This window comes from Melospiza georgiana, chromosome 3, assembly GCF_028018845.1.
Source record: "Melospiza georgiana isolate bMelGeo1 chromosome 3, bMelGeo1.pri, whole genome shotgun sequence".
Taxonomy (NCBI): Eukaryota; Metazoa; Chordata; class Aves; order Passeriformes; family Passerellidae; genus Melospiza; species Melospiza georgiana.
Genome location: NC_080432.1, coordinates 77,731,269 through 77,755,349, shown reverse-complemented (window position 1 = coordinate 77,755,349; position 24,081 = coordinate 77,731,269). Strand labels below are relative to the sequence as shown.

Genomic DNA, 24,081 nt, shown 5'->3' with positions numbered 1-24,081 from the left:
AAATACTTCTATTAACAGATAGACATTTTGCCCAGATAAGAAAGCAGGAGGCAGAGCGGTGTTTCACCCAACAGAGGTATTTTAGAAGTAAATTTTCAACAGTCTGTTGCTGAAAGAGACCAAGTCTTGAGAACATTCATTCTTCTGAAAAATCAATGGGCCTGGAAAGTAGCATACACATTGATAAAGTCAGTGAAGTGCCAAACTCTGTGAGAAAATTCAAGTCCTTCCTCTAATTATTAGTTTTTCAGAAATTCTTCAGTACTGGAATGAAAGTTATCATTAACCTTAATTTTATTTAATTTTATTTTTAAGGTATTTGAGAAAAAAGGCTTGTAGGAGCATCCAGAATACTTTTCCAGAAAAAAACTAAACAATTAGCTATTTTAAGCATACCATTTCTTCGTTAAAAGTGGCAGAAACTAAAAACCAGGGGAAGAGCTATGGACAGAATGAAATTCATGTGAACCTACACAGCTTACTAATGAAGGAGCAGCCCTAAGCTACAATTAAGAGTCTGCTGCAGGCACAAGAGGGCAGACTGATGCACATTATGGATCTTGCCAACAACAGGGGTCTCAACCTGCTACTTAACTTTCTGCTCATTGTCTTGGTCCTAGTGCTTGCATTTATCCTTGTGAAGCTGATGTGAACCTCTGCAAGGCTCTGCTTCCTTCTCAGATTTCACCCTGTGGGTTTTGCAATGATAATGTAGACGCTTTAGACTGCCTGAACATAAGTATGTGAAGTCTGCAGAGGCTGAAGTGTCTGACAGTTACAGAGAATGTGTTCACACCCCAAATTTATCAGAAAGCAATCCTAAGAGCTGTGCACAAGCTGTGCACCTGCCACCGAGTGAAGAAAGCACCTACAGCCTCACCGAGTACCCAAAAAACCCCAGGAATGCATTGGCAGCTACTGCAGCTTCTCATTGCTACAGATGATTGTTATTTAAAGATCTGCAAATTATTTTCAGCATGCAAGGAACATAATTTCTGCAAAAAAGGGACAGCAGAAATCAAATTTTTAAAATGGAATTTCTGCAGAACATATACTTAATGGGAAATGACAGCAAGAAGGCAGACCAAAATGCCAGCTTTGAGTTGACAGCATACATCAAATTACCTGAGGAGAGAAAAGCACAGATGCTGGAAATGGAAACAAAGATATCCCTGAAAAGCAGCTTGCAGTAGCAGAGATGGGGATAAGTAAAGGTCAAATATGAAAACATTATTATTACTTAGACTTTTTTTGACCACCTGTGGTTCACTGCAACACCTCAAAAGCCAGAAGCCTTATGTTAACCAGCATATCAAAAGAAGCACCTGTCAAAACAACTGAAAAACAAAGGGCCATTAGCCAGGGTTATCATAACTCTGGCCAGGAGACCCTTAGCACCAGCACATACACCAGCAGTAGGCATAGCTGCACAAGCCCAAGATGCACTACAGCCTCAGAGAGAGGATTTACCACTTATGCACAGGTCAAGTGAGCAGTGTGGGAGTCCTGCAGCCGTATTTGACAGAGCACTTGTTACTTGCCAGTGCTATCATCAGTCCATAGCCTGTCCTCCCCTCTAGGCATGCAGCAAAAACTCCTTACAGGACCTTCTTTTGTGGCACTTTACAGAGTGATGTACTTTTCCCACAGGCTCCTGGGAAGGAGAGTGACCAACAAGAGCACACTTCTGTTGGAATGATTTTCCAGAAGGTAGAGCTAAAAACACGAGAAGTGCTGGGAAAGGAGGGGACCAGAAGCAGATTTTTGTACATCACATTGGAGCCAGACAACTTTCTCTTAGCATCTCACTTTCCCAAGTGAAACACAGGAACCAACCACAAGAATCACCAAGTGTAAACCAAAAAATATATATTGTACAGTAAATTTATTGCCATAGATATGCATATTAACACACATGCATAAGAGGCAGATGTTGTTTTATGGATGGGGGAAGCCCCAGCTCCAGCTTCCTACTGCCAACAGCACATCCCTCATTCAGCACATATACTACTGAGTGCTGAGTGTATTACAGAGCTGATCTATTCATGTTCACGCCCAGAACTTCCATATGATCACTATTGTTATTCAGTTATCTGCAGGAGACTCATCTAAACTGGATCTAGGAACAGAATTTTCACAGGAAAAGGCAACATGCCCAGCAAACCTGAAAGCTTAAGGAAGTCCTGCCATTAGTAAGTATCCACATTCCACTCTATGCAACCTGCTCCAAAGCTGACAGAGCATTAGTGTGCTGATTTTATCTGGTATAGTAGTTAGCATGGGACTATGGATTGGTATAAGTACAAAGTGTAGCTACTACGAAGGAAATTGCCTCTGCCCCAGCCAAACCAGCACAATGGCCTAGAGCAGCACAGATAGTTAAAAGCTTTTTTCTCACCTGCTCTGAAATACGTGCAATAACCACTTGAAATGGCTTCTGCAAGCTACATACCCATAGTTTTTTGAAGTTGATAGTTACAGAAGTATGAATTCCAATCTGTTTGCATTTAAAGCAGAAAACTTTGCACAGCTACATCACAAAAAGCAATCATTTATTTTTATAATCTTGAAATACTCTGCTTTAAAAAAATTATGTAAATTTATATACCAGAGATATATGTGGCAATGGTTACATAGTTTTGTATTACTTAGGAGAATTCCTGTTGATGCTTGACATAGATGGTTCAAAGCACATTAAAACCACAGTAACAAACAGGAAACCCACTCTAGCCCAAAGCAGAATAAGAACAGTTGTCCCAACAAAATGGTTATTCACTGCTTGGGACTACTCAAAGCTTATTGTCTATATGACCTTTTCTATATTCAGAAGTTTCCCTAGATTAGGGAAACCACTATGACACCAGTTGGCCCTGACAAAACAATGAAGTCACCTATTCATTTTTAATAAATTGAGGAAAATGAGCCTACTGCCACCAATGAGCATGTATTTCCAGATCAAAAATTGCATACCAAGGAAGTCTGTGAGAAACTTTGCTGTCAGAGCATGGAGAAACAATCCCCAGATGCAATCCTAGTAGCCTCCTCTCAGCCAGCAATGAACATGACAGAATCCTCAACAAATGCTGAAATGCACTACTGAAACGGAAGCATTTTCCAGAGATGACATATAAAGCTGGCAAACTTATGAGCTAACCAGTGCCAAGGCTTTTTTTGCAATCAAGCACCATCCAAGTTTGGTTTCCTATCATTTGCTGCACTCCAGACTGAACCTACAAGCACCTTACAATGAACGGGATCCCGTTTGCTGGGCTACAGCAAAAGGAACAGACCATCAAAGCTTAGTTATGGCTCACAGCAAAGGAGTTCACTCTGCTAGCTAAAAGTGAAAATCCCTCATGTTAAAAAGTTTTCTGTTCCTGAAAAGTATGGTTTCATCAAAATGTGATATAGGAAAATATTGACATTAATAATTTTAATTTTCTGATCTGACAGGATTGTAAAAAAACCCTAGCTTTGAGTTGACATTTAAGAATAAAATTCTATGTGGCAACAATGTTATTTGACGAATGTTATGACTTTTGTTTCAATTAAACTTTTACAGCTTTGTTTACCAGTTTTTAGATATGCATGCAGTTTACTTTCTTCCTTGTCTGCTTTGCAACAAAAAGTGTTCTAATAACGCTAAACTTCTCACTGCATTAAAACTTAATTTCCAGCAATTTTTATATACATGGTATAATCAATCCAGTGTTCTCCTCATTAAAAAACCCCACTAAACCAGGTACATTAAAGGGAAAAGATGCACTTAAGTAATTTCTACCTATTATCTCTGCAATATTCTGACACAATTTAGCACACCATGCAGAAATCAAGATGCTCTGTACACTGGAATAAAGAGATTCATACTGTGATACTTGCAACACCAGACAAAGTTAATATGTAGATATGCAATCTTATAAAGCTCTCCTTCTTATTATGTGATCTCCAACAATTTTAAAGGCATGCTTTCATTTTAAATCTAATTTTTGGACTAGCACACAGCATGTACCTACATGCATTCAAATAGGATATATAATAGGATCAGACTTTAATTGCTTTTGCTAGAAAATTTTGAAATGCCATTGCTTGAAAACACAGATTTTTTTAATTTGGATTTTATGGCCTCCAAGTTCAGTACACGGGAAATGTTGTGTATTGTAAGCAGGTTTTTTCTCTTAATACAGTCCTTATCACACATTTCATTATTCAAAGATCAGCTGTATATTGAAAACAATTTAACAAGTACATGGTGAAATATAAATTCTGCATGGAAACTGTTTTCATTAAAGCAATATTTTTTTGTTTCAGTGCATAAACTGAACTCCATACACTGAAGAACTTTTAAAATCTGTTCCTAGGAAATCTGTAGGAGAATGTTTATTTCCAAAAAGGATACATTAAATAACTCACATTAGCTAAGGAAACGAATTTTCAGATGCAACTTTGCAATGTTACATAATAACCATACACCAGGTTCTCCTTAGAGACTTATTTCTGAAATGTACAAACATCACACCCACAGCTGAAGGATGCACCTTCTCTAAGAGGCATTCTGCTGTTCCACAGCACATTTAGCACATTTTCTGCAGCTGCAAACCTGACCACATCCTGAAGGACAATCACAATGCAGCTGCAGGCCTTCTACTCAACACTCTGAGCTTCCCTTATAATGCACAGGAAATTTTACTTTACAATCCATGGTTTACAATTGGAATGGAAAAGCCCCATGATAGGCATTATAATTTGGGGAGCAAAGTATAAGAAATACCACTGAGTTCAGTCAACTTCAGACTACTAAGGAAGCAGAGAATCTTAAGCTTGAAAGTAATTAACCTTGGAACAGCTTTTGAGGGTGTTACATTATACTTTCCATTAGTCTTTAGAATAAACAAATAGAAACCTTCTCTGATTTTACAAAAGTTAATTCTGAATTAGCATTTTCTATGGTCAACTGTCTATACTAGTGTGTGAGGACATAAAAACTTATTTGTACTGTGTATTATTAAGCTGTTTTCTGGACCATCAGTCTTCAAAATCAACTCAGAAAATTGCTGCTGTCTATTCTTACTTCATTAGTGATAGTCTGGAAGAAGGGGAGACTACAGAGTTCATCTATCTTAAAGATGCACAAAACTGCCCTAGATTAACAGTTAGAAGTAAAGTTTGTTGTATTCTCTGTTCATGGCAATAGTAGTTTTAAAGAAAAATAATGATAAACTGGTTTTTTTTTCAGTCCTAGAAAAACCACTACATTTCCATCAGGATATATACATATTAAAAGCAAAAACACAAAAGTAATCCTTAAAGGAAAAGAATAATTAAAAAATATACATAGAGCTGTAGGTTTTGCCCTTTTTATAAATCATCAGCTTCGTCTTATGCCTTCTACTCTATCTCTTAGATATATATTTCACTTGGGATTGCAGTTTTCTTGTTTCTCAGAAATAATAGAATACCAGTTCCCAGGTACATGTGATCTCTAAAAAAAGACCAAAGCAGAATGATGCTGAGGTTTCTTTAAAAGACAGGTGTCAAGACAGGAAGAATCATTCTCATTTTTTCATTGCTTCTGGCATCTCTCCTCCTTACAGGTGTAACCTCTGTCAGAAAGACAGGAGGGCAAGGGATGCTTTTAAGAGCCCAAAGGCCCACTGCTCTTGCACACACTTCAACCTTCACTGGGTCCTACTTCACAACCACATCTCACTTGAGGACATAGAACAGATCCCATTTCAAGGCCCAGCAATATGACTCCAGATCATGCCAATGGAAGCACTTGCTAAGGGCATAAGGAATTTCCTCCACAGAAATGCAGAAGTTACAGGTGAAAAAAAATAAAAAGGCAAAACAAAAAAATCCCAACAAAACCCAAAAAACCAACCAAACAAACACCCACAAAAAAACCACTCCATAAAAAAAAAAAAATCCAGTTTTAGGCAAAATGTCAAATCTCAAAAACCTGGAGAGGTGCAGCACTGTTTGTGAATTGAAGCCAAAGAAAAATAATGCTTGTGTTCCCCCTGCTGGCTCTGTCCTCCAAATACAGCTCAGTAGCAATGCCTGCATGGATGAAAGCTTTTGAATAACTGTAATAACACAGACAGGGCTTCACCTGTTTCAAACATTTAACTTTGCCTTCATATGTACTTAAACATGATCAGAGGGAGAAAGCACTTGTGACATATGAAGGACAAGAGCTGGGAGTTCTTTTGATCTAAACAAAAATAAATTTCTAAAACACCCATCCTAAACAAAGTGCCTTTAAAGGCACATATAGGATGATGAAGAGACCTATGCCTAATTAAGTAAATAAGTATATAAAACTAGTGATACACCATCTGGAGTACTGCATACAGGTCTGGTATCCCCAGCATAAAGAAGAATGTGGAACTGTTGGAGCAAGTCCAAAGGAGACCACAAAATTGGTAAGAGGACTGGAGCGCTTCCCCTGTGAAAACACGCTGAGGAAGGTGGAGCTGCTCAGCCTGGAGAAGAGAAGGCTGAGTGGAAATCTCATAGCAACCATGCAGTATCTGAAGGGCTCCTACTGGAGTTTCTTCACAGGAACTGCAGTGAGAGGATATGGAGTAATGGGTGGAAACTGAAAAAGGGGAAGTTTAAGGCTGAATATTAGGAAGAAATTCTTTGCTGTGAGGGTGGTAAGACACAGAAACAGATTGCTCAGGGAAGTTGTGGATGCCCCAGCCCTGGCAGCGGATGCCCCAGTCCAACACTAGGCTGGATAAGGCTTTGAGCCACCTGGTCTAGTGGGAGGTGTCCCTGCCAATGGCAGAGGGGGGTGGAATTAAATGATCTTTAAGGCCCCTTCCAACCCTTAACATTATGTCATTCAGTATATTTAAATGCAGGCACAGTAACCTGATCACAAATCTCACAGACAGCACTACTGGGCGCTGCAGTCAGCTACACATCTCAGGTGTTTGGGAAGACTTGAATGAATGGATAGACCAAGCTCCCTGCAGTTGCTTCCCAAACCCTTTGTGTGCTCCTCAATGCCACCAGCAGGTGCCACCTGCCCGAGTCCAGCTGGCAGTGCCCCGGACCCAGCCTCAGCACTGAGCCCATCTCTGTCGCTTCAGTTCTGAGAGGACCCCATCGGCCTCTGCTCCCTACCTGGGGAATTTATCAGCATCAGAATCTTTGAAGTGCTTAGAGAAAGGTGAGGGCTTCTGCAGCAATAAAGGGTGGCTAGCTGTAGCAGTGACAGGTTTTTAGACAAACCCTTAGAGATTACTATTAGTTTGGCCATATTAATTGGCTTCAATTTTCTTCAGCTAAAAAAGGAAAAAACCCCACCCCCTTAAAACCTCAAAACACCACCAAAAACCAAAATTAGACCACCATTAAGAGCAAAACTGGATGTTAACAATCTCTAAACTTGTTATTCTTTCCATCAGTACACAACAAAAGGAGTAACAACACTGAGCACAACTCTTTCTAAATTACATTTGTGTACTACAGGCTGAAGAAAACAGGAAATCTGAACATACTGCTAGATTATCTCTGTTGAGCTAATATCCTAGTCTAACCCTAAAATGCCTTTCAGATAAATTTATATATTATAAACTGGGATTTTTTGTCAAGCCAAGCCAAACTTACTACACAGGTAAACATGAACATGTAGATTTTAAATACTGCCTTCCTTCACAAGCTGTACTTCCCCATTAGGGGAAGAGCTGGAAACCAAGACTGTGAATTGCAATGTTAGAAAGGGTTGCCTATATCTTAAAACCATGTGCTTGATAATATTGATATAAAAATATTTCAAGCATGATGCATCAACCACACATACTTATTTAAATAAACCAGATTTGTTGGCTACTGTTAGTTGATTTTTATTAGTTAAAAAATAAGCAGTAGTACCAAACTGAACTCTGTTTTTAAGTGCCAGGCATAAAGAGATTGAATTTTCGTTCACCCTTGCACGACACAAGTCATTCTTATTTTGCTGAATGCATAAATGCAGCCTCTGTAATCCCTTTCTGATAAAAATACCACGTTTCCCCCACTATACAGTTACTCTAAAACTACTAAAAAGGCTACTTGGTGAACCTCTTCCTGTGCCCAGCTTCACATGAAGACATTGGTGCCATGCAGACAGGTGCAATGAATCAGAGTAAACTGTAAGTAGGCAGTAGAAATAAAAGAAAACCCAACAAACAACTAATACTGAGAAACAAGCAGCAACAGCCCCAACCAAAGCTTAAAAATACCATCAGCTGGTTAGCAGGACCTGCTCCCTTTCCTGTTTGATTAAGAACTGCCAGTTATTCCTCAGGTATAACCCAGGATGCCACATGATGGCAGCAAACACCAAGCTCTGCCCTTACCTGCACGGGCTGGTCACCTGCTGCTCTAAAGCCTTCGAGGGGCTGCATGTGCCATGCAGGCACGCCGTAGGGCTCCTCGGCAGGCCTGCAGTCCAGGGGATTTGCCCGCAGCTGCTCCTTGAGCCACATCTGAGTCCTGACTGCCGGCTGTATGGGAGCGCCGCTCACAGCCTGCTGCCCCAGGGTCGCGTATCTCTGCCCGAAGGCCTCGCAGCCGCCTGCCGCAGGCTTGCTTTCGGGTAAGGCACTGTAGGTCAGGTCTAAGGCGTGTCTCCTACTCGGGGAATCCGAAACAAAGTCGTCTTTGCTGCACGTTTCAAATTTGTACTTGCAGTCCAATAGAGAAGATCGTTTTTTCCCCATTTCTTTGTCCTCAATCTTTAGCAACTCCATGCTGTCATGCAAACAACTTGGCCCATTTGTCCTTAATTGAGGTGGCACAGCTTTGTCCGTGCCAGCCCTGTATTCCACCGAATGGCTACTTCCATCTTGGCTGAAATTATTTGGTGAGCTGAGTTTAGACAAGGAGGACCATTTTCTTACAGGTCTTGCATCTTTCATGTCAAGAGAATTGTCCAGGGCTCCCTGATTTCTGCCTCCTCCTGACCGTACAAAGCTTGTACTCCATTTTGAGCCATCAGACTTGAAAGCTTCCCTGTGTTTGGAAAGTGAAGAGCTGGCACCAGACAGCATCACATGGGCAGTGGGAATAGAAACCAGTGATCGGCTGGGCTTAAATGATGATGTACCACTTGAAGTTGAATGATCTGTGAAGAGAAATTTATCATGTAAGTAAGTGCAACATAGTGCTCATTAACACTAGTTCAGATAGGACAAAATATCAAATTCAAGGTGAAAAGCAAAATTAGAAGGAAAGAGGTTTCTTGACAAAATAGAGCCTTCTAGATCATTCTAAACCATGAGAATAGAAACTAATTAAAGTGTGAGATTTTCAAGTTTATTTTGCTCAGGTGTCATGATAACAAAAATAAAAGCTCACTAAGCATTGGCAACAGAAGCTTCAGATAGAATTCTCAGCCTGTGAGCCAAAGAAACCATTGCCAGCTTTAAGGTGGCAGGATGGATTTCTCCCCCACTCCACACATACTAAGGAGCTTCTATATCACTAACAGTACAGGTGCTCAGCAGCCCCAAGACTTGTTCTCCTTCCATCACCCCATCACCCCTCTTCTCATTTTTTGAAGGCAGAACAATTCAATAAATGCATTTGGTTAAATGGCAGTGCTGTAGACAAGCCAGTTTAATAATGGTCACTTGGACAGAGTTATCCATTCTGGATCTCACCAATTTCCAAATATGCTTCCTGTGCTGTGTTTGGCTGGGAAAGAGTTAATTTCCTCTACAGTACCTGGTATGGGGCTATGTTTTGGATTTGTTCTGGAGACTGTGTTGGTGATTTAGGGATATTTTGGTGCCTGCTAAGCACTCCTTACACAATCAAGGCCTTTCCTGCTTCTCACCCACCAATGAAGAGGCTGCTGGTACACAGGGAGCTGAGAGGGGACGCAGCTGGAAGAGTTGACCCCCCAACTGACCAAATGGATATTCTGTATTCTATGGCACCATGCTCAGCAATAAAACTGGGGGAAGGCTGGTTTGGGAGGCTGCTGCTCAGGGAACAGACAGCTGGTGGTGAACAATTGTTTTAATTTGCAGCATTTCTTTCTCGTTACTTTTCTAACAATATTTTCCTTCAGTAAAAGACTCTCAGGGAAAGCAGGGATGGAAATGCCCAGAAGAGAGAAATGCATCTCCTCTTGTACAGGCAACTCCTTAGCTTGAGGCTGCTGGCTTTGTAACATTCAAGACAACTAACCTTTGTACTGAACCTTACGCAGAAGCTGAATCTGACACAGCACAAAGTCAGTCCAGCAAAGGCAGCTGTCCCAGGCCTTTTCATATCCAAAAAAATAAGAGTGTATTAGGGTTCAAAAAGAACTGACCTATGTTTTAGGCTATACAGATTTCTAGGAGTAGAAATATTACATCTGCAAGAGAAAGGTAAAAGAAACCCTGTGTATATGTATCTGTAAAACTTAAAATAGTAAAAAATATATAATAGTATTTAATATAGCATTTTCCATCTAAAATACTGACTTAATGTTAGACATACATGGTTTTAAAACTGAAATTAAAACCAATAATAATTAGAAATACATTATCTCCTTCATTTATTAGATTACAAACTTATTAATATGTGGTAGATTTTTATTTTTCCTTCTTCTAAATTTAATTTAAAAATAATTAATTTTGAGTTAAGATTTAAACATCTTCACTTCCAATTCTAAACTCTTCAAGCAGATTTGAACTTAGAATGCCACTTATATCCAAGTACAGCTAATGGATGTCTCCAATAATTTGTCTCCAAGAGAAACACAGTAATTTTGGCTTCAAGTTGTCCTAATTAGTCTTCCCATTAACGCTCACTGAAACATATGAGAAAATTCACACTTTTTCTTAGAGCATATTGCTCAAGTCTGCCTTGCCTTCAGGCTCAGCTGGAAAGAGAACCAGTCTGCCTTTGGAAATACCTCACAACACAAAAAGCAGAAAATTCATAGATTTCATTGAAAATAAGAGAGAATGCAGAAAGCATCATGAAACTTGAGATATTATTATTTCTTCTTTAGTCACAGGAATAAGCTCCATCTGGCCAAATCCTGTCAAAGACAACTTTATCCAAGCAGCAGGTTTTTCCCTTCCATACAGGTGGGGGTATGCAAATGCCAGTTCAGACCTGAAAGCACTCTCTCCTTGGGATTATTTGGGGTTTATTTCACTGATCTGGCATTTATTGGAAGATTACAAACACTCTGAAACATGACTTGTGTGTCTCCAGAGTCTTTCAAAGCTTAAAACTGCTCTCTTTAATGAAAGCCAAAAGAGACATGGGGATAAAAAGAGTAGCTAAATGCTACTGGTTTTCCTTTCAGCAGAAATAAGATTATATGACAACTTTTTCTTTTCAATTATCCTCATAACTTTTCCTGGTGCCCACCACAAAACTCCCTGGAGCACTTTTCTAACAGGCATGACATTTTAATACCTGATACAGTACTTCCAAAGCCACATAAATAAGAGAATTCAAAGTACACTATTTTAAAAATGCATTACAAGATTTCTACCATATAATAACAGCAGATGGAATAAAAAAATTAAGAACATTTCATATGGCTTTCTTACCATCTTGTGTTACCTTCTGAAATATCTAATTACTGCTTATCTGGCATAGAAAATTATGTAACAGAACCAATTTTGGTGTTAATAAAAAACTAATCACAAAGAGAGAGCACAGCAGGCACTTTCTTCTGAAAGTGGGGTAGAAGAAACTCCTCAATATAAAGTTAATAAACACCTTCTACGCATTTGTATTTTCCTGTGCTATGCTTTTTAAATTATTGGAAGAAAAACCTCTGAAGTAATTGCTCAGGCCAGACACACCACCCTCACGCAGCTACTTAAAATCTTTATCTGTCACCCAAAAGTCAGTCAAAACACACAAGTCAGAAAAGGTTCACTGTAACCCTCAACAACTTCTTAAGCTGCAAAATTATACCAGTGCTATGAGAACTCCCATATAAGATACACCTCTGACAAATTCTTCACTATTTCAGATAAGATATTATCATACAATAGCAGGGTAATCAGCTAATACAGTTACTCAATATTAATCAAAATCAAAATGTATCTGATACATGTGTTTATGGGATGCGTGTGTATCTAATGCTGCTGAAAAGCAGTGAACCTTCCTTGTGTGAAGGACTTTGAAATTTGATATTTTATCCAGGGTATAATTAGAATGCCCTGATCATGGAGAAAAACACCAGTATTAAAAGCAGCTGACCTTCTCTTCCTGTCCTTCCCTCCCACTTACCTCCCCAAAACACTGACATAGTTTACCCCAATCCAGGAAAATAAATGGAATTATTCTTACTAACTGAGCAGAAGATAAACAGGGGAAGTCAAGTCTCCATTATACAAATTGAAGGTCTTGAATCTGCCTGTGGTTTAGTGAACAAAAGCTGTGACATTTATTATAGGACCTCAGTTCCTCTGAACTATTCTCTAGCTCTGCATGGACCCCAGCAACAGGTCACAAACAATTCCAGCATCCAGCATAGCACTGAAGGAGCCTTGGGTCTTCCATCTACCATGCAAGCATGTGGGTGCATAAATCTCCAACAGAGCTGTCTAACTCTCACACAACAGAAGTGTCCAACTCTCCTGGGAGTTGGGTGAAAGACAAAGACATTGGGATGATGTGCCACTACATGTGTGTTCCTCGCTGCCTACCTACTCACAAACTGGACAAGCCTCAATGCAACAGAGATAATCAGATGAGCCAAATGAGACATTTCAAAGTGGCCAGGCAGGAGGCCAGTTCTTGTAAAAAGCCCTAAGCAGACTGACTCATCATCCTCTGGAAGCAAAAGCATGCCTTTCCAGGGTGCAGCAGCACTCGCAGGAACGGTTTGGGCTTGGTTGCTTTGTTGGGGTTTTTTGGGGGGTTTTTTTGGTACTGTCTAGAATTCTTCATCATTCTTTTTACAGACCTTTTTCATATTACTTCACATTTACTATGTCAAAATATGAGGTGAATGAAGGAAGGAATCTCTGCAAATAACTCTCTTCCAAAGAATAAATAAGAACATGCATCACAGAAAGCTGTGGCAGAAAACCAGGGAACTGTTCAGACATTTAACAAGTTCGGCATGAGAAAGAACTCTATGAACAAAAAATGTTTAGGAATTTTAAGTCTGAACAGCAAGGAACTAATATAAAACAATAATTAACAAAAAACTTACTAGAGGAAAAATGTAATACTAACTAAAGTTAATTTAAAATAATATTAAAATGCTAAAAGACTTACTGCCAGAAAAATGTCTATGCCTTCAAAGCAGAAAAAGTCATGTGGTGTTAAGAAGCAAGTCCAATTAATGTCAATTTGAAAAAGAAGGAAGTTCACTGCCTTCCACCATCACCATCACTGTACTGCCAGTATCAATCAGAATTCTTTTACATAAGATGTGGGCTGCAAACTCCAAGTCAGTTCTACTTTGTTTCACATTAATTGTATGGGATTTTCTGTAATCTACTGTGTTGCATACCAAAGGAATGCAAGTTGTACTTAAAAACTCACTAGTTTTAGAAGATGAAGGAATTGAAAAGCTATGTAATTCACAAATAATTTGAACGGTACAATGCTGAATAATATGAATATGAACTTAGAAGTTGAGATGGAATTTTCAAAAACTGAAGTAATTTTGTTGCTTTTAGGACTTTGTTTCAGATGAAATACTGGTAAAGCTACTGTCCCTCAGCAATGTTATCATGGAGAAATGGAAAAAGGAATAAATGGCAGGACAGTCTCACAGGCCTCCTACAATGCACACATTTTCAAAAATACTTCAGGGCAATTTTAAAGGATTTTTAGTAAGTACAGCAAAAAGCCATGCTGGAAAGAGTAAAAGCTGCACTCACAAATATCAGGATGGCATCCACACTTATGCAAGGAAAGAACTGCAGAGGTAACACTGAGTTCCAGCAAATGGCAAACCGCTTCTTAGACATCCTTACAAACAAAGGGAATGCTATGTACAAATGAACATACTTGAACAGAAACTTCCTTGACATATCCCATCTAATGTATTAAGACCTGGCCATTTGGTGTCCATCTTCCTTATCCTCCTCCTCCTCTACGGCTAATGAATTTGCTTTTCCCCCAGTTGTGACTTCTCATTCTTTTCCATGCCCTTGAGGCAAACACACCTTCTCCCTTGTTTGACAGAGAGGTGATAGGGTAGCAACCATCATTCTCAGAGTAAGTAATGAGGACAACACTCTCAATTTGCAAACAATACAAAAAAAGGGCGAGAGAGAAACAAGTATGTTCTAAAATTTATTAAAGCTTAACAAAGAAACTCTCACTGAATGAGAGAAAATTATACCTCCTCACTGAGCAAATGAAAAATACTGATTCAAAGAAAGTAACTTGTACTTCACTATTTTCACATTATTCACATCCTGTTTTCATCTTACCATGTAAAAGGTTGCCTTGCTTCACTTAGATTTACCTGAAAACACTATTTTCCCTAGCACACAGTACTGACAAGGAATGTGCCTTAAAGGAGCTACTACTTTGTATTAAGCTGTAGTATTTCTGGTACTGAAATACTCTTTCACAAATCCGCTCTTTGATCAAGTCTCATTAGAGCACAGCCAACACTCACCAGCTTTGATTTATTTAAAGAGTGTTGTCCCATGCTTGAGAGGTCATCCCTGTACCTTAACACCAGGTTCCCACCACGCCTTCCGAGATAGCAGACCTGGCAAAAAACACATTAGCAAAGTTCTAAAGATTCTAGCAGCAAGAACACACAACTAAGTAACACAGTGGGCCACACCTTCATATGATCTCACCTTAGCACTACAAATCAATCTTTGCATTCCACATCCCATTTCAAGAGCCAAAGCTCTTAATTCCATCACTTAATTTAGATGACAAGAGGCAATCTGAGCATCTTCCCAGAGAGTTGCACAGGGGTGATTAAAACAAAATCAGCAGCCAAATGAAGCACACAGATATAACATTTGCTTTTCTCATCCTACATGATCAGTTAAAAAGACACTACACAGGAGACAAGCTCTGTAGAAAGTGTTAGTTTACTCTTATGTGCCACTGCAGTCAGATTTGAGGTCAAAGTTCTCAGTACTAACTGACATTAAAATACATTTGGTAGAATGACCTGTCATCCAAAACACTCCTCATTAAAAGTTAATACACATTTCCCTGACTTACATAGCTGGTTTGGGTTTCGATTTTTTTTTGTGCAAGAAAATACTGAGTAAAATGATCCACATGCTGCTTTAAAATAAACTTCTTTAAGCTAGCTGTTTGGCAGTACCAATTACAAGACTCAAATAATAAAATTTTACATGTGTTTCAACAAACAAAGCTTAACAAAAACTTCTAACAACAGTTTGTGTTTTGCAAAGGTTGACTTCAGGGAGACTGCACCAAGGCAGTGCAGCAGTTTTTGATAGGGGAAAACAAATAAAAACTCCACAAACAAACAGAAAAAGGCAAGTGCATGTGAACGGTACAGTAAACCTGAGGTCTTAACACTCACTAGGTATATATATGCAGAGAGTAAAAGGCAAACCCCTAAGCCCCCAACATACCAGATACACACCAAGTAGATCTGTCCTGCCCAAGGGATCTAGCAGAACTGGTATTTCAGGACACACACAAAAAAAAAAAAAAAAAAAAAAAGTACTGCCTATTAATATTTCTGTGAACTGCCAATTTACCCAGCAATATCTAGGCTAATAATACTCAGCTGGGGAATCCACAACTCCAAAAGAGAAGCGTCTTCGAAAAAATTTAGTAATTTCTACTCTTGAGTCAGATCTGGGTCAACTTAGCTCACTTAAATGAAACCCAGATTCAGAAGATGATATAACAGGGGACTGTAAAGGAAAGTAGCAGTGTATAGAGGTGAGATGCTGCCACTCCAAAATGAAGTGAGGCATTGGTTCTGAGCAACAAGGGCAGCTCTGGCGAACAGGCACACATTTCAAAAAGCAGCAGGCAAAATTTGTTTTACAGGAAAATATTATTCAGCAGAGAAAAATAAATTATGCCGAAGTCAACCATTGCAAGATTCTATTCTTGTTTCCCCTACCCTACTCAATTATTCCAAATGCCAATGTTAGAGAATTAAAATGAATCTTAGATTCATTAAAAGAAAAGTGACAAAATGCAATACCACGGGATATTTAAGTGAAGCAGAAAATATTTCACAGATTTTATCTGAGCAAATAGTCTGAAGCAAACAGCAGGTAAGCCCAAGAGTAAATTTTCACTCCATATCAGTCACTGAAAACAAGTTATTTATGACTGCTTAGGTGAGAAAACTGAGCATGTTAAGATAGAAGTATGTCTTAAAAGAATGAACTTGTTTTACCAGAGTACAATAAAACTTTTGATTTATGCACTTTGCCTCTTCAACCAAGGATATCACAAACCTAAAGCCAAATATAATAGGAATTTCTAGAAATACAAGAGAATAAAGGATTCTCTGAGCAACCATTTTCAAAAAGCTAAACTTTCCCAGCAGTAAGTGACACACACACAAAGAAACATCCCATCATCAATGTGTTCTCTTGATGTGCCTCTCTGCACTAAGCTTCAGCTTTGGGGCTATTTTGCTGCCATACATGTATAGCACTTGAGAGAGAGCTGTGCTACAGATGTTCACAGGCCACTGTGTGAGCACATGCGAGTTGCATGCAGCTGGCCACCAAAAAACAGTAAAAAATATTATGCATGCAATGTGGATGCTCTATGCAAAAGAGCACAAACCAAGCGAAATTTGAATCCCCCAGCATCTATCTTCTCCAGCCATCTAAGAGCTATTTTTAAGAAAGTTATATAACTAAGTAGAACAATTTTTAGATTAACGGGTTCTATTTTCTCCCCCCCAGATAAGAGGATAAAGCAATATTCCAGAACAGCAGTCACATAAACAGGCAACTTGATTTCATTGAAACAGAAGCATGAGTGAAAACCTATACTGCCAGGGGGAGTTTCTTTTGTAGTGAGCTGTCTCATTTTTTTAGAAGTCTAGATCTTAACTTGCATTTGCCCTTTTATGAAGGCCATCTACAGCTTCCAATTCCATTTTCCAACAACAAGCACTTAACAGTGAAGACGTAAAGAAATCAAATATCCCCCTAGGACCTTCTTTAAAAGTAATGGCTAAAGGGGAAAAAACACTGTGGATGCCACACTATATCTGTTCTCCTTCCTTTCTATATCTGCAAGATACCCATGCCACAAATACCATCTACTTCAACAGCCATCAGGTACCCCCTCTTGCTGGCATTATTTTTTCATCCTCAGCTGGGGATGACTCAAAAAAACTCCCATCAGAACAGAAATCCACCACTGCCATCCAGAGGGGGATAATTCTAGGTATTTTTGTTCTCTGCAAGAGAACACCCAGTACCAGGTACATACCTACTCTTTCCTATACCAAGACAGGTGCAATTCATTCTCAGTCTCCACAGGCCACTTGTTTGTATAATTCCAACTATCAAACTTGGCTCCATCCAACTGACACCATCTCCTCCAACAACGTTCCCAGATTAGCTAGGCTGATACCTGTATGCAGCAAAACTACCTCACCTAAGACATCAAGTGCAAAGGATGTGCAAGTGAAGACAAACTCACCTGAGGAGAGTTAAGAGACACCCTCTAACACAAGGGACCAGAGCAAAACCTGAGGGCTCCCAGAGAGCACTATCATTCCAGAGAGTTAAAACTCTGTGGCTGACCCACATTTTCTTCATAACTACAGGTAGAAACAGAGCCCTCAATTCAATGTCAAGTAACTTTAGAAGGTTACATCCCACTTTTAAGGAGACTGGAGTTTCTGGCTAGGTTTTTGAGATAATTATCCACTACTGACATTTTAATCCCTCTTTCTACTAAGACTTTGTATTGAAATAATTAAAAATTAATTAAATATTAAAATATTTAGAGTCAACTGGTACCTGTTATCCTCACCACAGAGCAGTGGATCTCTTGGTTCACAGCCCACCAGGAACAGCTCTTAAAAGGACCAGCACCCTTCAGTTTTATGCCAGGCCACACAAGTAGGGAAGAGAGAACACACCTTCATTTTCTTTCCCAGCCTCACACTTCAGCTTCATTTCCTCCACTGATCTCCCTCAGCTGAGCTTTGCACAGTAGTCACCCTCCTAGTTTACATCTGTATTCTCACTGCGGGAGCCCCAGCCCAAACCCATAATCACAGAACAGAATCATTTACGTTGGAAAAGACCTTCAAGATCATTAAGTCCAACTATTAACCCAGCACTACCAAGTCCCACACTAAAACCATGGCCTCAAGCACCATATCTACATGTTATCTTCTGAAAACCTCCATGGATAGTGACTCAACCACTTCCCTGGGCAGCCAGTTCCAATATCTGTCAGCCCTTTAATTGGTAACTCTTCCAAGTATCACAGAGACTTCAGTACAACCAGAGCACATGTACAGTACTCGGATGGAAAAAGGAATCCTTTCACAGGCAGCAGCAGGTGCTGGGAGCAGCCCCAGCAGCGAGGCTGCCATGGGTGCAGCAGTGAGGCAGGAGGACACTGCTTGTGCCTCTCCCTGCTTCACAGCAGGGCTGTCCCTGCCTGACTCCCTCTCCTGCCGCAGACCAAGGTCAGCCCAGGTCGCCAAGCACAGCCAGCCTGCCCTGCTGCAGCACTGCGCCTCCTGGAAGCACTTCATGGGCCACAAGCCATTCACTTAATACACTTTGGGAAGGCCTGTGTCAAGCAGGAATCCCTTCCAAGGGCCAGAAGCCATCCCCAGCAACACCAGAAGTTCAACGGGTGCTTCCAGAGTAACTTAACTCACTGGGGAAGTCTCTCTCCTTGATGCTGATCCCCAAACGGTAAAAGAGATGGTAATATGTTAAGAGTAGCAAATATTCAACTGGAGTAGGTCTCTTGCAGACCCAGCAGTCTACTTAATTACTTACTAAGATTTGGGGAAAACCACAATAAGAAATTTGGCAAATTTAAATAAGAAACTGGAGGGGGAAAAAAAAGAAAAATCTTACTAAAACCCTGTAAAGTAAAAACAGAAAGAAGTAAAATACACTGTTACAGAAGTAGCTTTAGCATTCTATTTTCTAACTTTTATATTCCTAGCCTTGCCACTCTACCCTTCATTTACCACACATTAATCCCACCTTCCCTTAAAGTTTCTTGGACACATCAGGGCTTTGATAACAAATTACCAGCCTACTCCACATGTAGGTCACCATCTGGAACTCAGCTCGGGTCACAGAGGATTAACTTTAAATTGGATTGTAGCACAGCTCTATATCCTACAAAAGAAGCCACATCTCATACTTCAAAAATTAAGTATCATTATCTGTATTTTCCAAATGAAGAACAGGAGACAAACTCTTACAACAATTAGACTCATGTCACTTATAAACTTTACCTGCTTCCTCCCACTGCCCTTTACACTGAGTGGTAGTGGCTACCCTGGTTACCTTTTTAAATTTCACAAATTCAAGCAAAACAAAGTAGTAATAAACTTAGGGGAAAGGAGTGTAAGATTCATCTGGAACTCCCAGCATTTTCTTATAGCAAGATTCCCCTTAATAACAGAAACGTTTCTTAAAGCAATAGTGGCAACAAGAAGATATGGAAGGGTTTCTGCATTCCATCCCACAAAACTGATTACAATATAATAAACAGATGTGGAAAACCCTTTGCTTTTGTGCACCATTTGGCTTCCACTGCTTTGACTCCAGCTTTTAACATTCTATTTCTCAGGCACACCTGTGGAGCCATGGTACTAAGACTACTAGTAACAGAGAGTTGTTCCAATTCTAATACAGAATTTACCTACAGCAGAAAACAAAGGAGAGGGATTCACAGTTCTGTACTGCCCATAAACAACTTCTCCTCCAGGACCCCCAACCTTCATATACCCTGAGAATTCAATTTTAGGTGTTTTTTGGAGGACAGTTTGAGCAAAAGTAAATGCTACAAAGGTGAAATTAGGAGTGTTAATTCTGAGGATGTATTTAGAACCAAATCTCACACTCTTTGGAGGATTTCTGTACTTTAAAAACAAGCCTCCACTCCAGAAGGGAACTATTACTCCCTTATATGTCCATCCACAAAGAAGCCATGAAATATCATTTTAAAGGTTGGAGGAAAAACAAACCCAAACTTCATGCACGCATTAATTCTTAAGAGTGTGATTTCACTGCAAGTAGTCCGTCTTTAACATAAAGACAGTTCTATACTATTAAAATGAATCTGTATGTCATATTTTTTAGATGTATCCTGAAAAACAAAGGCCATTTTTATCCACTGACAAGACTGATTGAAAGATCTGATTTTAATTATAACCAATGCTTAAATAAACTGATAGTGAATCAGGAGAGAAACACATAATGACCAGTAGAGTTTTTATTACAGCTTTTCCTGCTGAAGAGATTTAGCCTTGTAAATAATTTCTAAAATAAATTTTTTAAAAATTAACAGCAGTTTAGAGCTTCTCCATTCTTTCACTGGCAATCCATTTCTAAAGCTGCTTTTTCCCCCCCACTTCCTATGCCAAAAGAGTTTAGTGCCTTGACATTACAACGACTTGGAAAATTTTATGATCAGCACACTAATTAAATGAAAGCAATAAATTCAACTAAATCATAAAAGCAAGAAAATATAAGTAATTAATTATGAAAAATGCTTTAACAGAATGTTTCTCATCCTGAAAGAACAGAAGTTCCTTTGCCAAATCATATATATGTCAGGCACCATTTGGTCCATTGAATTCATCCTCCCTGGAATGAAACACACTTGCTACAAATTATATCAGCAGTCCTAGATTAAAAGACTTGATCTACTGTAGAAAACAGAACTCTGCCCCAACTACAATTTGCATATTTGAGATGATTTCTGTAGTCATTTAAGATAAAACATGCTAAAGCATTCAAAACAAAAAGAAGATGCCATACACACACACAAAAAAAAAGAAGTCCTTCCTTGGTGCAGTTGGGGATTTGATCACCTTAATTTTACAAATCAATCTGGCATCTCAATTCCCAACAGTGAGGTTTACCTGGCACCTGAATGGGGATGTTGGTTCACTGCCAACACGCCTCCCTGAGTGCCACGGAATCTCCAGCACCACTGAACACAGCCCATCATGCTTACACACAGCATATCACATGACATAAAAACTGCAGCTATTTAAGTGCTACTACCTGTACTGCTACCCAGTTTTAGACTTTATTTAAACAGAAGAGTAAATCATTGTTTACAGACAACTAACAAGCCTGAATACAAACAATCTGCATGACATTTTCCTTCAATGGGCTTAGTGATCACTTCTCTCTGCTCCCCAGGAGTACTTGAAGACAGATTTTTTAATGCCCTTTTTGTCTTCTGTGATGAGTACAATTAAAAGTATAGAACAAGAGGTGGGAGAGAAGAAAATGTTTCTATTGCTGCCTTTGATAATGGAAAGAATTTAGTGTTTACAGATTTATTTCCAGTTGTTGGCTCACACATTTGGATATTTATAGTACTTATCACTATGGCATCCAAGCACATTAGCAGGGCTCTGATTCCCACAAAGAAAACAAAACAAAACAAAACTGTTTCTTCTCTGCTCTCCAGCTGTTAAGAAACACCTCAGTTAAGGTGGGGAAGCACGGCATGTTGCAGAAATTAGAGAATTCTGTTCAAAAGGTAGACTCCATTTCAGAACTTATTTTTTGATCAGAACAAGCAGGGATCAAAGCGTATCATAAAAGTTGGTGTGGTAGACCTGAGACCTGATCTCTGGCTCCCAAAGTCAGTTCCATAACCACTAGCTAAGAAAGTGTGAATTGCATACTTACAGAAAGCATTTAAATACAAAAAAAAAAAATTAAATCTGTCTAATTATGTTAATAAGTGAAGTCATCTTCCACCCCAGAGAAATGCAAGATAGTACTTTTGCGCAATGCGGTATCCACAGTGCTCATCAGTTACCCAATAGCACCAGTAAATCCCCAACACAGCAAACTGTAATGGCATTCAGCCCACAGCCCAGCTACCAGGATGAAATCTGAAACTCTGCAAAGGGTAGCAATTTTAGAAGCTACACACAGATCTTCACATCCCTACTCAAGTGGTGTAAGGTTATTGATGCACTTCAGCTTCAGAAGAGAGGGCAACACAAATTATTTTTGATAATCAAAACTAGCAGGCTTCACCTTGCACAGAGTATTTTTATAATCACACACTGCTTAATTCCCTCTTGCATCTTGGGCTAACACTTATAGGCAAATTAGACACGATTGCAATATCGAAATAATGAAGCAGCAGAAATAACTGTATCAACAACTATTATAAACACTGAATGGAAAAATGGCTTCTTAACAGAACCTCCAAATATCATTATTTAACCTGTCTTTTTGTAATGCACTTTATTTTAACATTTCCATTTATATCTTTAGTAATTATAAGCCAAAAACATTAATGATGTTGGAAAAACAAGCATGGTAACGGTTATCTATATATATATGCAAACAGAAACTCCCATATGAAGCATATTAATAAACCTGTTTATATAAGCACATGTAATGAAATAAACTGATTTAACCAGCCTTTCAAATCAGTAAGCTTCAGAAGATACCAGGAAAAAAATAAAAAGGAAAAGAATTCATGCTTCTTCAAGTCTGGTATCAGACTTCTGAAGCACAGAACTCCACCAAGCATATCCAGCTCCAAGTCCCACACTTCTCAACAGCTGGAATAACACCCACCCATGTAAGCATCAGTCCAATTAATGTTCTTTAACTTTTACAGTAAATTAAGGGTATACTACTCTTATGGGAGTACTCCATACTCCCAGAACCACATAAACATGAACATTTGGCCATAAGTCACATGTTTTATTAATTCTACTAGACTATGCTACCTGCCAGAACTAACTAAAGTGAATACTCATAAATAGTCATAATATTCCCACCTACTTTTGAATTCCCATTTCAGTCCAAAACTTCAAAAGTATGTAATTAAGAGACTCTGAATTTTTTACATTCCTCACCTTCTTCCAAAATAATCCATTACAATTTCCATTAAGGATTAAATAAATGTTAATTTCCATTAAAAAATCAAATTCTACTCATGGATAAACACAAAACCTTCAATTTTTGTTGTTCACTCATCAGGTATACATACAGACCACTTCTTCGTATTCCACAAGAGTCTGATTACATCACTTATTGTCATTCTTAACATGTAGAAAAACAACACAACTATCCCAGATCTTATTTCACAAAGGAAAATAAGAAAAAAATCAGCAGGAACAGAAGGAAGAAAGTACTACTGCACCATCTCATAAAGATATTCCAAAAGCTGAAATACTACCAGCATAAATCATGGACTGTTCCTTCTTTTATTTACATAACATACTGTTCTTTTTAAGAGAAGACCCAAGTGTTACGAGAATGGAGCCATTTGGAACAGCAAAGATCACAGATTTTAAAACAGGAATTTGGCCAGAACAACCTTTTGGTACTTTACCTTTTCTTGCTTGTTTCTTAAGGTTTTTTGTTTTTTTTTTTTTTTTTGGGACTGACACTGAAAAAACAGAAAACCAACAAACTGGAGCAGTTGTGTACATAAAACTAACCCGTATGGCCCTCCTGTACTGAAGTCCTCTGTCATAACATCCTCAGTATTAACTAGTAATATCATCTGAATTCCTGATCAAGGTGACAAAGATTTAATGAAAAGGCCTGAATGTGGAAAGCATTTCTATCCTGTGGGCTGCTTGAAGTCAGATTTGTTTTCCCCTTCTTCTTCCTGAACTCCACTAGGGGAGAGGAGATGGAGAATAACGAAATCTGAAAAGGAATACCAAAGTGGGGAACGTTGACATGAACTGAGGAGAGAGAAAGCAACCTAAGATCCCCTTCAGACATGTCCCAGGGAGAGCACGCTCCACTTTTACAGAAGCCGTGACTCACTGCACTCAGAACCTTTCAGAAGCTCTATTAGACAACAGATATCCAAGCAACCACCACAAGAAATTGCATTTGTTTTCACAAAATCAGAGAATGTCTTGAGCTGAAAGGGCATCAAAGATGATCTTATTCCAACCTCTCTGAA

The 24,081-nt window shown here is 39.0% G+C and overlaps 1 protein-coding gene across 2 annotated transcripts in view; it reads right to left on the bottom strand.

Moving 5' to 3' along the window:
• The window catches only part of CEP85L (centrosomal protein 85 like), a 135,840-nt gene that overhangs the window by 55,741 nt on the left and 56,018 nt on the right, over positions 1-24,081 (bottom strand). For both annotated transcript variants that reach the window (XM_058020389.1, XM_058020388.1), the window contains exon 3: positions 8,352-9,118. In XM_058020389.1, the coding sequence (XP_057876372.1) occupies positions 8,352-9,118 (767 nt within the window). The remainder of the gene's footprint in view (positions 1-8,351; positions 9,119-24,081) is intronic.